The 11,701-nt window shown below is 46.5% G+C and overlaps 1 protein-coding gene across 2 annotated transcripts in view; it reads left to right on the top strand.

Annotated features, from left to right (window-relative positions):
- slc26a1 (solute carrier family 26 member 1) overlaps positions 1–11,478 on the top strand; it is a 31,577-nt gene extending 20,099 nt beyond the window's left edge. For both annotated transcript variants that reach the window (XM_034192723.1, XM_034192724.1), the window contains exons 4-8: positions 2,359–2,605; positions 2,777–3,008; positions 7,233–7,416; positions 7,518–7,805; positions 10,891–11,478. In XM_034192723.1, the coding sequence (XP_034048614.1) occupies positions 2,359–2,605; positions 2,777–3,008; positions 7,233–7,416; positions 7,518–7,805; positions 10,891–11,472 (1,533 nt within the window). In that variant the 3' untranslated portion in view covers positions 11,473–11,478. The remainder of the gene's footprint in view (positions 1–2,358; positions 2,606–2,776; positions 3,009–7,232; positions 7,417–7,517; positions 7,806–10,890) is intronic.
- The last annotated feature ends 223 nt before the right edge of the window (positions 11,479–11,701 follow it).

The following is an 11,701-nucleotide window of genomic DNA, read 5'->3' on the forward strand; positions in this document are numbered from 1 at the left end:
GCTGGTCACTGTTCTTCGGGCGTTTTGACTTCCGGATCACCTATCGCCCCAGGACCAAGAACCAGAGGTCGGATGCCTTGTCCCGGGTACATGAAGAGGAGGTCAAAACTGCACTGTCGGATCCACCGGAGCCCATCCTGCCTGAGTCCACTATCGTGGCCACCCTCACCTGGGACGTGGAGAAGATCGTCCGGGAGGCCCTGGCATGAAGCCCGGACCCGGGAACTGGACCAAGAAACAAACTATACGTCCCACCAGAGGCCAGGGCTGTGGTCCTTGACTTCTGTCACGGTTCCAAGCTCGCCTGTCATCCGGGGGTGCGAAGGACCGTGGCAGTTGTCCGGCAGCGCTTCTGGTGGGCGTCTATGGAGGCCGACGTCCGGGAGTACATCCAGGCCTGCACCACCTGTGCCAGGGGCAAGGCTGACCACAGGAAGTCCCAAGGTCTGCTCCAACCGCTTCCTGTGCCTCATCGCCCCTGGTCCCACATCGGCCTGGATTTTGTCACGGGTCTCCCACCGTCCCAGGGCAACACCACCATCCTCACGATAGTGGACCGATTCTCCAAGGCGGCCCACTTCGTGGCCCTCTTGAAGCTCCCTACGGCCCAGGAGACAACGGACCTCCTGGTCCACCACGTCGTCCGTCTGCATGGGATCCCCACTGACGTAGTCTCGGATCGTGGTCCCCAGTTTTCCTCTCACGTCTGGAGGAGTTTCTGCAGGGAACTGGGGGCCACCGTGAGCCTCTCGTCCGGGTACCATCCACAGACGAACGGACAGGCAGAGCGGGCCAACCAGGAGCTGGAACAGACCCTTCGCTGTGTGACATCCGCGCACCCGACGGCCTGGAGCAACCACCTGGCCTGGATCGAGTATGCGCATAACAGCCAGGTGTCTTCTGCTACCGGCCTCTCCCCATTTGAGGTGTGTTTGCGGTACCAGCCCCCATTATTTCCCGTGGTGGAGGGAGAGGTCGGTGTGCCCTCGGTCCGGGACCACCTTCGGAGGTGCCGTCGGGTGTGGCGCACCGCCCGTTCTGCCTTGTTGAAGGCCCAGACGAGGGCCAAGACCCATGCAGACCGCCGGCAGTCCCCGGCCCCTGCATACCAGCCCGGGCAGGAGGTGTGGTTGTCGACGAAGGACATCCCCCTTCAGGTACAGTCACCGAAACTGATGGACAGGTTCATCGGACCATTTCGCATCCTCAAGGTCCTTAGCCCTGCCGCAGTGAAGCTCCAGCTCCCAGCTTCACTGCGGATCCACCCGGTGTTCCACATCTCCAGAATCAAACTGTACCACACCTCACCCCTCTGTGCTCCCGGTCCGGCGCCGCCTCCTGCCCGGATCATTGACGGGGAGCCGGCTTGGACAGTGCGCCGGCTCCTGGACGTCCGTCGAATGGGCCGGGGGTTCCAATATCTGGTGGACTGGGAGGGGTATGGACCCGAAGAACGCTCCTGGGTGAAGAGGAGCTTCATCCTGGATCCGACCCTCCTGGCCGATTTCTACCGTCGACACCCTGATAAGCCTGGTCGGGTGCCAGGAGGCGCCCGTTGAGGGGGGGTCCTGTTGTGTGGGCCGCCAGAAGAGGAGGTACTGCTGGCCCACCACCAGAGGGCGCCCTGCCTGAAGTGCGGGCTTCAGGCACGAGAGGGCGCTGCCGCCACGGACACAGCCGGGAGTGACAGCTGTCACTCATTATTTCCTGACAGCTGTCACTCATTCTTCATCATCTCACTCCATAAAACCCAGACGTCATCTCCACCTCATCGCCGAGATATCGTACTTCTATGGAGGTAACTTTCTCTGCCTGTATTGATTGATTCCAAGAGCTATTGTGTTGCAGCTGTCTAACCAGAGGACCGGCGTGGGTCGCGACTGTTTCGTCCTACTTCCCATCAGATAAGTGGTTACACAGACGCTGCACGAGTGTGTATTAGAGGTGGAGGTGGCATTCCCACCGTTGTTGTTACGGAGTGTACACACACCCACACTTGAATGTCTTTGCTCTTCGCCAGCAGTACCAGATCCGACAGTCGGGGACGGTGATCACCTGGGAATTCGGGACTTGGCGGCTCCAGTATTCACCAGGTTCGGTGGCAGCGGAAATCGTGTGGTTCCGGCTCTTCTCAGGACAGACGTCTTCTATCCTCGAGCCTGCCCACACGTCACCTTTGTGGATTGACTGTTATCAGATTCTGAGATTGTCTGTATATTCGTTGTGCACCTTCACAACATTAAATTGTTACTTTTTTGGCTCATCTATTGACCGTTCATTTGCGCCCCCTGTTGTGGGACCGTGTCACTACACTTTCACAACAGAAACAGTTTTATTTTTTCTTCCCCTCGTCACCAGGTCATCATGGCAGTGTTCCGGCTTGGTTTTGTCTCGGTCTTCCTTTCAGCCCCGATGCTCGATGGTTTCGCCACAGGAGCCTCTTTCACCATCTTGACTGTACAGGCTAAATACCTGCTGGGTCTAAAAATTTCCCGTCAGCAGGGCTATGGCACCGTCATCTTCACCTGGATCGGTATCTTCGCCAACATTCATAAGACCAACCTTTGTGACGTCATCACAAGCGCCATCTGTATTATCATCTTAGGTGAAAACCTCATTTTAGGTTGTAGCAGCACCTTTTCTTGGTTATCAGTTAAAAAAATAAAAATTTTAAATTCTGTTTCTTAAACGGTTTGGTGTGAAATTGAAGCATCCACAAACTAATTTGTAATTTATTTTTTCTTTATGAAAAATTACTTTGAATTTTGAATGCCAGTGGCAGGAAAAGAGATCCAGGAAAGTTTTAAAGATCGTCTGAAGATCCCTCTGCCAACTGAGCTGGTAGTGGTAGCAGGAGCGACGCTCGCAAGCCATTATGGGGATCTGAACCACCGTTACAGCTCCAGCATTTCTGGTCACATCCCCACAGGGTTCATCCCTCCTCAGGTGCCATGTTTTGCTTTGATGCCACGAGTGGCTTTGGACGCCATCCCTCTGGCTGTCATCAGGTATCGTCCAACTACGCTAATACCACGTGCTCGTGACATCAGTATTTTTCACCTATGAGCACCACATGCACTTTAGTAGAGATTTGCCTTTTCACGAAAATGGACTCATTGGATTTGATTTGGATGAATTAATATATGTCGTCCCAACGCATTAAACTTAATTATCTTGCATGGATGCACTTAATTTGAGTTTGGGCTACATATATTTATTAGATAGAAATCCTGCACATAATTGAATTGAGTTCATCCAGTGAGTCATTTTTTTAAAATGTATGTAACGGGGCTTTGCTGTTGCAAACAATGTTACCACATTTTCTGAGAGAAACATGTAACCAGGGTTGTGAAAATAAGCCCAAAAGAAATGAGCTGTCTCCAAAAAAGAAGTCCAAATTGAGTGACTGACCTCCTAAAGCTGTTCAATTTAGTTATAATTGGAAAGATTATTCCTTCTTTACATTTATATACACATATCTAAAAACATTTAAAAACAGTTTCTCTGAGCAGGATCCAGCATACAGCACTCAAAACCCTGTCTTATTGGATGAACTCAATTAAATTATGTGCAGGATTTTCATTAAATAAATATATGTAGCCCCCAACTTAAATAAAGCACATCCATGCAAGATAATTTAATTTTATTTAGTTGGGATTATATATTGTATTTCCATCTAATAATATGTGTAGTCACAACTAAATTAAATTATCTTGCATATTTTATTGTTGTTGTTGTTGTTGTTGTTTTGTGTGTGTGTGTGTGTGTGTGTGGTGATGCATGCTCCCAGGGCTGACCTGAACAAACTCAATACAAGAAACTACACTCAAAAAAATGACTCATTGGAAGAATGAGAAGAATTATGTGCACGATTTCCATATAATACATATAATTATCCCAATTAAAAAAAAAGCACATCCATGCAAGATAATTTAATTTAATTTAGTTGGGACTACATATATTTATTAGATGGAAATCCAATCCAATGAGACAGGTTTTTTTCTAGTGTACAGCACTCAAAAAAAAAAAAAAAAACTGTTTCATTGGATAAACTCAATTCAATTATGTGCAGGATTTTCATCAAATTAATATATGTCGCCCCCAACTCAAATAAAGCACGTCCATGCAAGATAATTTACTTTAGTTGGGAAAACATATACAGTGAGGAAAATAAGTATTTGAACACCCTGCGGTTTTGCAAGTTCTCCCACTTAGAAATCATGGAGGGGTCTGAAATTTTCATCTTAGGTGCATGTCCACTGTGAGAGACATAATCTAAAAAAAATAAAAAATCCGGAAATCACAATGTATGATTTTTAAAAATAATTTATTTGTATTTTACTGCTGCAAATAAGTATTTGAACACCTACCAACCAGCAAGAATTCTGGCTCTCACAGACCTGTTAATTTTTCTTTAAGAAGCCCTCTTATTCTGCACTCTTTACCTGTATTAAATGCACCTGTTTGAACTTGTTACCTGTATAAAAGACACCTGTTCACACACTCAGTCAATCACACTCCAACCTGTCCACCACAGCCAAGACTAAAGAGCTGTCGAAGGACACCAGGGACAAAAACTGTAGACCTGCACAAGGCTGGGATGGACTACAGGACAACAGGCAAGCAGCTTGGTAGAAGACAACAACTGTTATGATTATTTGTTAGGAAGTGGTAGAAACACAAGATGACTGTCAATCTCCCTCGGTCTGGGATTCCATGCAAGATCTCACTTTGTGGGGTAAGGATGATTCTGAGAAAGCTGAGAACTACACAGGAAGACCTGGTCAATGACCTGAAGACAGCTGGGACCACAGTCACAAAGATTCATAGTAACACATGATGCTGTCATGGTTTAAAATCCTGCAGACAGTAAGGTCCCCCTGCTCAAGCCAGCACATGTCCAGCCCGTTTGAAGTTCACCAGTGACCATCTGGATGATCCAGAGGAGGCATGGGAGAAGGTCATGTGGTCAGATGAGACCAGAATAGAGCTTTTTGGAATCAACTCCACTTATCATTTTTAGAGGATGAGAACAACCCCAAGAAAACCATCCCAACCATGAAGCATGGGGGTGGAAACATCATACTCTGGGGTGCTCTTCTGCAAAGGGGACAGGACGACTGCACCGTATTGAAGTGAGGATGGATGGGGTCATGTATTGCAATAATTTTGGCAAACAACCTCCTTCCCTCAGTATGAGCATTGAAGATGGGTCATGGCTGGGTCTTCCAGCATGACAATGACCCCAAACACACAGCCAGGGCAACTAAGGAGGGGCTCCATAAGAAGCATTTCAAGGTCCTGGAGTGGCCTGGCCAGTCTCCAGACCTGAACTCAATAGAAAATCTTTGGAGGGAGCTGAAACTCCAAACCTGAAATATCTAGAGAAGATCTGTATGGAGGAGTGGACCAAAATCCCTGCTGCAGTGTGTGAAAACCTGGTGAAAATCTACAGGAAACGTTTGACCTCTGTAATTGCAAACAAAGGCTACTGTACCAAATATTAACATTGATTTTCACAGGTGTTCAAATACTTATTTGCAGCAGTAACATACAAATAAATTGTAAAAAAAAAATCATACATTGTGATTTTCAGATTTTTTTTTTTTTTAGATTATGTCTCTCACAGTGGACATGCACCTAAGATGAAAAGTTCAGACCCCTCCATGATTTCTAAGTGGGACTTGCAAAATCGCAGGGTGTTCAAATACTTATTTTCCTCACTGTATTTATTAGATGGAAATCCAACCCTAATGCGCAGTTTTTTGAGTGTACGAGGTCTGTCCGTAAAGTATAGGTCCTTTTTATTTTTTTCAAAAACTATATGGATTTCATTCATATGTTTTTACGTCAGACATGCTTGAACCCTCGTGCGGCATAGCGTGAGTTTTCCACGCCTGTCGGTGACGTCATTCGCCTGTGAGCACTCCTTGTGGGAGGAGTCGTCCAGACCCCTCGTCGGAATTCCTTTGTCTGAGAAGTTGCTGAGAGACTGGCGCTTTGTTTGATCAAAATTTTTGCTAAACCTGTGAGACACATCGAAGTGGACTGGTTCGAAAAAATTAAGCTGGTCTTCAGTGAAAATTTTAACAGCTGATGAGAGATTTTGAGGTGATTCTGTCGCTTTAAAGGACTTTTCACGGTGCGAGACGTCGCGCAGCACTCTCAGGCGGCGTCATCAGCCTGTTTCAAGCTTAAAACCTCCACATTTCAGGCTCTATTGATCCAGGACGTCGCGAGAGAACAGAGAAGTTTCAGAAGAAGTGGGTTTCAGCATTTTATCCGGATATTCCACTGCTAAAGGAGATTTTTTTAATGAAAGACGTGCGGGCGGATTGCAGCGTCGGCTCGCAGCCGCCGCGACGCTCTGCCACAGGAAAAACACCTCTGTTGGAAGCCTTGAGGACAAGTTGGAACATCTCCAGCTGATAAACAATTTCTCATATACTCACTCCACTGAAAGCCATCAAAAGCCAACTGGATTTTAACAAATGGTTATCAACACGGAGGTGTTTTTCCTGTGCCGCCGCGCCGCGTCGGCTGCGTCCCGACGCGCGGCCCCGTCCGCACGTCTTTCATTAAAAAAATCTCCTTTAACAGTGGAATATCCGGATAAAATGCTGAAACCGACTTCTTCTGAAATGTCTCTGTTCTCTCACGACGTCCTGGATCAATAGAGCCTGAAATGTGGAGGTTTTAAGCTTGAACAGGCTGATGACGGCGCCTGAGAGCGCTGCGCGACGTCTCGCACCGTGAAAAGTCCTTAAAGCGACAGAATCACCTCAAAATCTCTCATCAGCCGTTAAAATTTTCACTGAAAAACCAGCTTAATTTTTCGAACCGTGTCCACTTCGATGTGTCTCACAGGTTTAGAAAAAATTTTGATCAAACAAAGCGCCAGTCTCTCAGCAACTTCTCAGACAAAGGAATTCCGACGAGGGGCTGGACGACTCCTCCCACAAGGAGTGCTCACAGGCGAATGACGTCACCGACAGGCGTGGAAAAACTCACGCATGCGCACGCGGTGCAAGCATGTCTGACGTACAAACATATGAATGAAATCCATATAGTTTTTGAAAAAAATAAAAAGGACCTATACTTTACGGACAGACCTCGTACATTTTGGAAACAAGCACAATTAACCACTGGTTGTACACACCTGTAATTTATGTAAACCACTTACAATGCAGAGTGGCACTTTCCAAGCCTTGATTGGTTACTTTATTTTCTAGCTTTGCCTTCACCGTGTCACTATCTGAGATGTTTGCAAAGAAACATGGCTACACCGTGCGTCCCAACCAGGAGATGCTGGCCATCGGCTTCTGTAATATCATCCCATCCTTCTTTCATTCTTTCACCACCAGTGCAGCACTGGCAAAAACCATGGTGAAGGATTCAACAGGTTGTCAGACGCAGGTATAACTCCACAAGTACAAAGCTTATATGTATGCAAGCGTATGAGGTAATCAAAACAAAATTTGGTCTTTTCCTGTTTTGGTTTCTCTCACCTCTATCAGGTCTCGAGTCTGATCAGCGCAATGGTCGTCCTTCTCGTCCTGCTCTTCTTTGCACCATTCTTCTACTCACTCCAGAAGTGTGTTCTCGCCTGTATCATCATTGTCAGCCTTCGGGGAGCACTCAGGAAGTTTCTGGATGTCCCTGCAAAGTGGCGTGCAAGCCGGAACGATGCCATTGTTTGGGTGGTAACGATGGCGGCCACAGCTTTAATCAGTGTGGAGTTGGGGCTCCTCGTTGGAATCATCTTTTCCATGCTCTGCATCATCTTTAAGACCCAGAACCCTAAGGTGAGAAATTCATGAAGTAGGCTCGTCTAAATGGTGGTTTGGTGCCAAGACACAGTTAAAAAACAAAACAAAAAAAGCCCAGTATTACAACAATATCATATTAGTGACTAATAATAGCCGTTAGGGGTAGGCGGTACACCTTTGTTATAATGCACCATGATATGGATTGTGAAATGGTGTCAACACTGTGAAAAATCAGGCCAATCAGAAGCCCTGCTAGAATAATGACACCTACAGAAAATAATACCAACAAAATAAGTAGACACTCTATTCTGTGTAAGCATGATCCTGTCAGAACTCAGAAACTAAGCAGAGTAGGTCCTAGTTAGTACTTGGATAGACGATGAGGGGCTGTGTGTGCTTCTCCAGCTAAAACTTGTGCCAGCTGAGCAACAACAATGCCAAATATCTATTAATGTGGAAATCAGTCATTTTTGTAGATCATCAAGGCTGTGATGACCACAGGTCCTTTTTCTTCTCTCTTTCCTGTTCTGTTACACAGTAAATTTTGCTGAGTACAATTTACTCTGGCTGGGATAACATTTGATCCCACTCTAAATAGAGTAAAAACACTCTACTGTAGAGTGAAATCAGCTCTACCGGTGTTGCCAACTGAACCCCCCCCATCTGATGGTTAATAAGTCCCATTATCCATTTGATCACTTTGGATCAAGACAGTCCGTCCACAGAGCGTCTGAGCTCTGAAACGACGCATGCACAGTGAAGGCAGGGCGGACCGATTTTAGGGGGTCCATTTGGTCGGCAACAACCGTCTACTCAATGCAAGTGGTTTTACTCCAAAAAAAGAGTGATTTTACACTATGTTGAGTTGATTTGTAGCCCTGTGGTAGAGTATATTTTACTCTATTTAGACTGGGACCAAATGCTATCCCAGCAGAGTAAATTTTACTCAGCAAAATTTCCTGTGTGAGTTCAACATGAGTCAAAATGCCTGTTAAGAGACTTATAGATGTAACTGGCACTGGCAGGCTTGTTCAAGCTTTAATGATTGTTAAACATGGCCATGGATTTGTTAAACATTTAAATCAATATTGATTCATGAAGTTATTCATCAGATTTTAACTTTGAAGGAGTAACCATCATCACTCATCTTCAACCGCTTATCCAGAACCAGGTCATGTGGGCAACAGCTCCAGTAGGGGACCTTCTTCCACATTAACCACCTCTGACTGGGGGTAGCAACGTGTTTCCCAGGCCAGTGGGGAAGATAATCTCTATCACTTAGTTCCTGGTCTTCACTGGGTCGCCTCCCAGCTGTACATGCCTTTGACACCTCCCTAGGGAAGCACCCCAGGGGGCATCCTACCAGATGCCCGAACCACTTCAGCTGGCTTCTCTCAACACAAAGGAGCAGCGGCTCGAGCTCATCACAAATGACAGAGGTTCTCACCTTACATCGAAGGTAGACCCCGACCACCCTCCTGAGGTACCCACGCTCTAGTTCTTGCAGTCGTGACCCAACCTCATGACCACAGGTGAGAGTAGGAACAAAGATTGACCAGTAGATCAAGAGCTTCGTCTTTTGGCTCAGCTTCCTTTCATTACAACAGCACGGTAGAGTGAATGTAATATCACCCCTGCTGCGCTGATTCTCCAGTCAATCTCACAACCATTGTCCCCTCACTCATGAACAAGACCCTGAGGTACTTGAACTCCTTCACTTGGGGCAAGACCGCATTCCCTACCTGGATTAGGCAATCCATCAGTTTCCTTGGCCAAACCATGGCCTCAGATTTAGAGGTGCTGATCCTCATCCCAGCTGCTTCACACTCAGCTGTGAACAGATCCACTGAGTGACTCAGCTGCGAACAGATCCAGTGAGTGTTGGAGGTCACAGGCTGATGAAGCCAACAGGACCACATCATCTGCAAAAAGCAGTGATGAGACCTTGAGCCCACCAAACTGGAGACCCTCCTCTCCCCGATTATGCCTCGATATCCTGTCCATGAATATCACAAACAGATTTGGTGACAAGGAGCAGCCCTGATGGAGGCCAGCACCCCACCGAAACAAGTCTGACTTACTCCCAAGAACCAGAACACAGCTCTTGCTTTGTGAGTACAGAGATTTGATGGCCCTGAAAAGGGACCCCCTCACTCCATACTACCACAGCACCTCCCACAGTATCTCCCAGAGTACCTGATCATACACCTTCTCCAAGTCCACAAAACACATGTACACTGGATGGGCGTACTCCCAAACACCCTCCAGGATCCTTGTGAGAGTGAAGAGCTGGTCGGTTGTTCCACGGCCAGGACAGAACCCACATTGTTCCTCTTCATCCAAGGTTCGACTACTGGCCGAACCCTCCTTCCAGCACCCTGGAGTAGACTTTACCCAGGAGGCTGAGTAGTGGGATGCACCCGTAATTGGCACACATCTCTGGTCCCCTTTTGAAGGAGCAGATTTGGAAAAATCAAAATACTCCATGGTAAACTCTTGCTTGAATAAACATTAAAGGGTTCGTAATCATGACATAATACCATCATCATCCACAAAGTGAAAAATACAATGATAAGAGGTGTGACAGCTAAGTGGTTTGAGCAGTGGCTTTCTGTGCAGAAGGTTGCCAGTTCAAGTCCAAGCTAAGACTAGCACTTGCTGCCCCCTGCTGCCCACCCTGCAGTGAAAGGTGTATCTGGGTAGTAGTTGGGGAAGGTGTAAGTAAGATAGCAAGGAAAGGAACTGTCCACTCCCATGGAGCTCAGTAAAAGAATATGGGACTCACCCTTTACCTATACCATGGTTAATTTGAGCTCCTATCGCCAAGCCCTAGTACCAAAAAGTGTACCTTTAACTCATTCCATAAAATAGCTATTCTAAATATTCCTTATGTATATGCACTGGACCACAATTCTGACCCTGGCCAGGTGACTGACTTTTAAACATTTTTTTTTTTTTTTTTTTTATCAAATCACTTGTCAAATCACTTGTCTGACCTTTAATTATTTCACAGATAGCAGTGTTAAAAATGTGAACATCTGTCTTTGATCTGATTTGCTGATATCCAGTGTTGTGTGAAAGCCCTTTAATAATTAGATCTTTTTTTTCTATCTGGTGTCAGGTCTCTCTCCTGGGTCAAGCCAGCGGCACTGACCTGTATGAGGATGTGGAAGAGTACAGGAACCTCATTCCACCAGCTCAGGTCCATGTGTTCCGCTTCCAGGCTCCTCTGTACTACGCCAACAAGGATTCCTTCCTCAAATCACTCTACAAAGCAGTTGGAGTTGAGCCATTCTTGGAGCTGAACCGTCGAAGAAAGGCAGAGAAAAAACACAAAGAGATGGTGGAGAACCAAAGCAAGGCAAATGGGGACAAACCCAACGGAGATGTTGAAGTGAGACTCATCCACAAAGAACTGGATTTCCACACAATAGTTTTGGACTGCTCTGCCATCTCCTTCATTGACTCAGCAGGTGTGGCCACGTTGAAAGGGCTCCTCAAGGACTACATGGAGATCGGGGTGACTGTGCTCCTAGCTCGGTGTAACACCACAGTCGTTGATGCTCTGCAGAAGGAAGAAGTATTTGGGAAGGATGGCAGGAACATGGCTGAGCTGTTGTTTCATACAGTTCATGCTGCAGTTCTATATGCCAACAGTAGGGGTGCTACAGCACATAGCATCTCAGTAGACTCTGTAGTGTAGAGAAGGAAAAAAGTAGAAGAAAAAAAGGAGCAAGAACCTTGTCCCTTCCTTTCCTTTAATGTTTCCTTCTCAGACTCTTTGCACCACAAGTGTCCTGAATACTCCACAAGTGGCTTCACTTTAACATCCCAGCAAACAATTCTGTGTTTTAACAATGTTGTAACAACGCCATTTTCAGCTCAGGTTGACGTTAGAAATTTATGTTGCAACTAAGGAATTCTGTAGATTC

Source organism: Thalassophryne amazonica, chromosome 17 (assembly GCF_902500255.1).
Source record: "Thalassophryne amazonica chromosome 17, fThaAma1.1, whole genome shotgun sequence".
Taxonomy (NCBI): Eukaryota; Metazoa; Chordata; class Actinopteri; order Batrachoidiformes; family Batrachoididae; genus Thalassophryne; species Thalassophryne amazonica.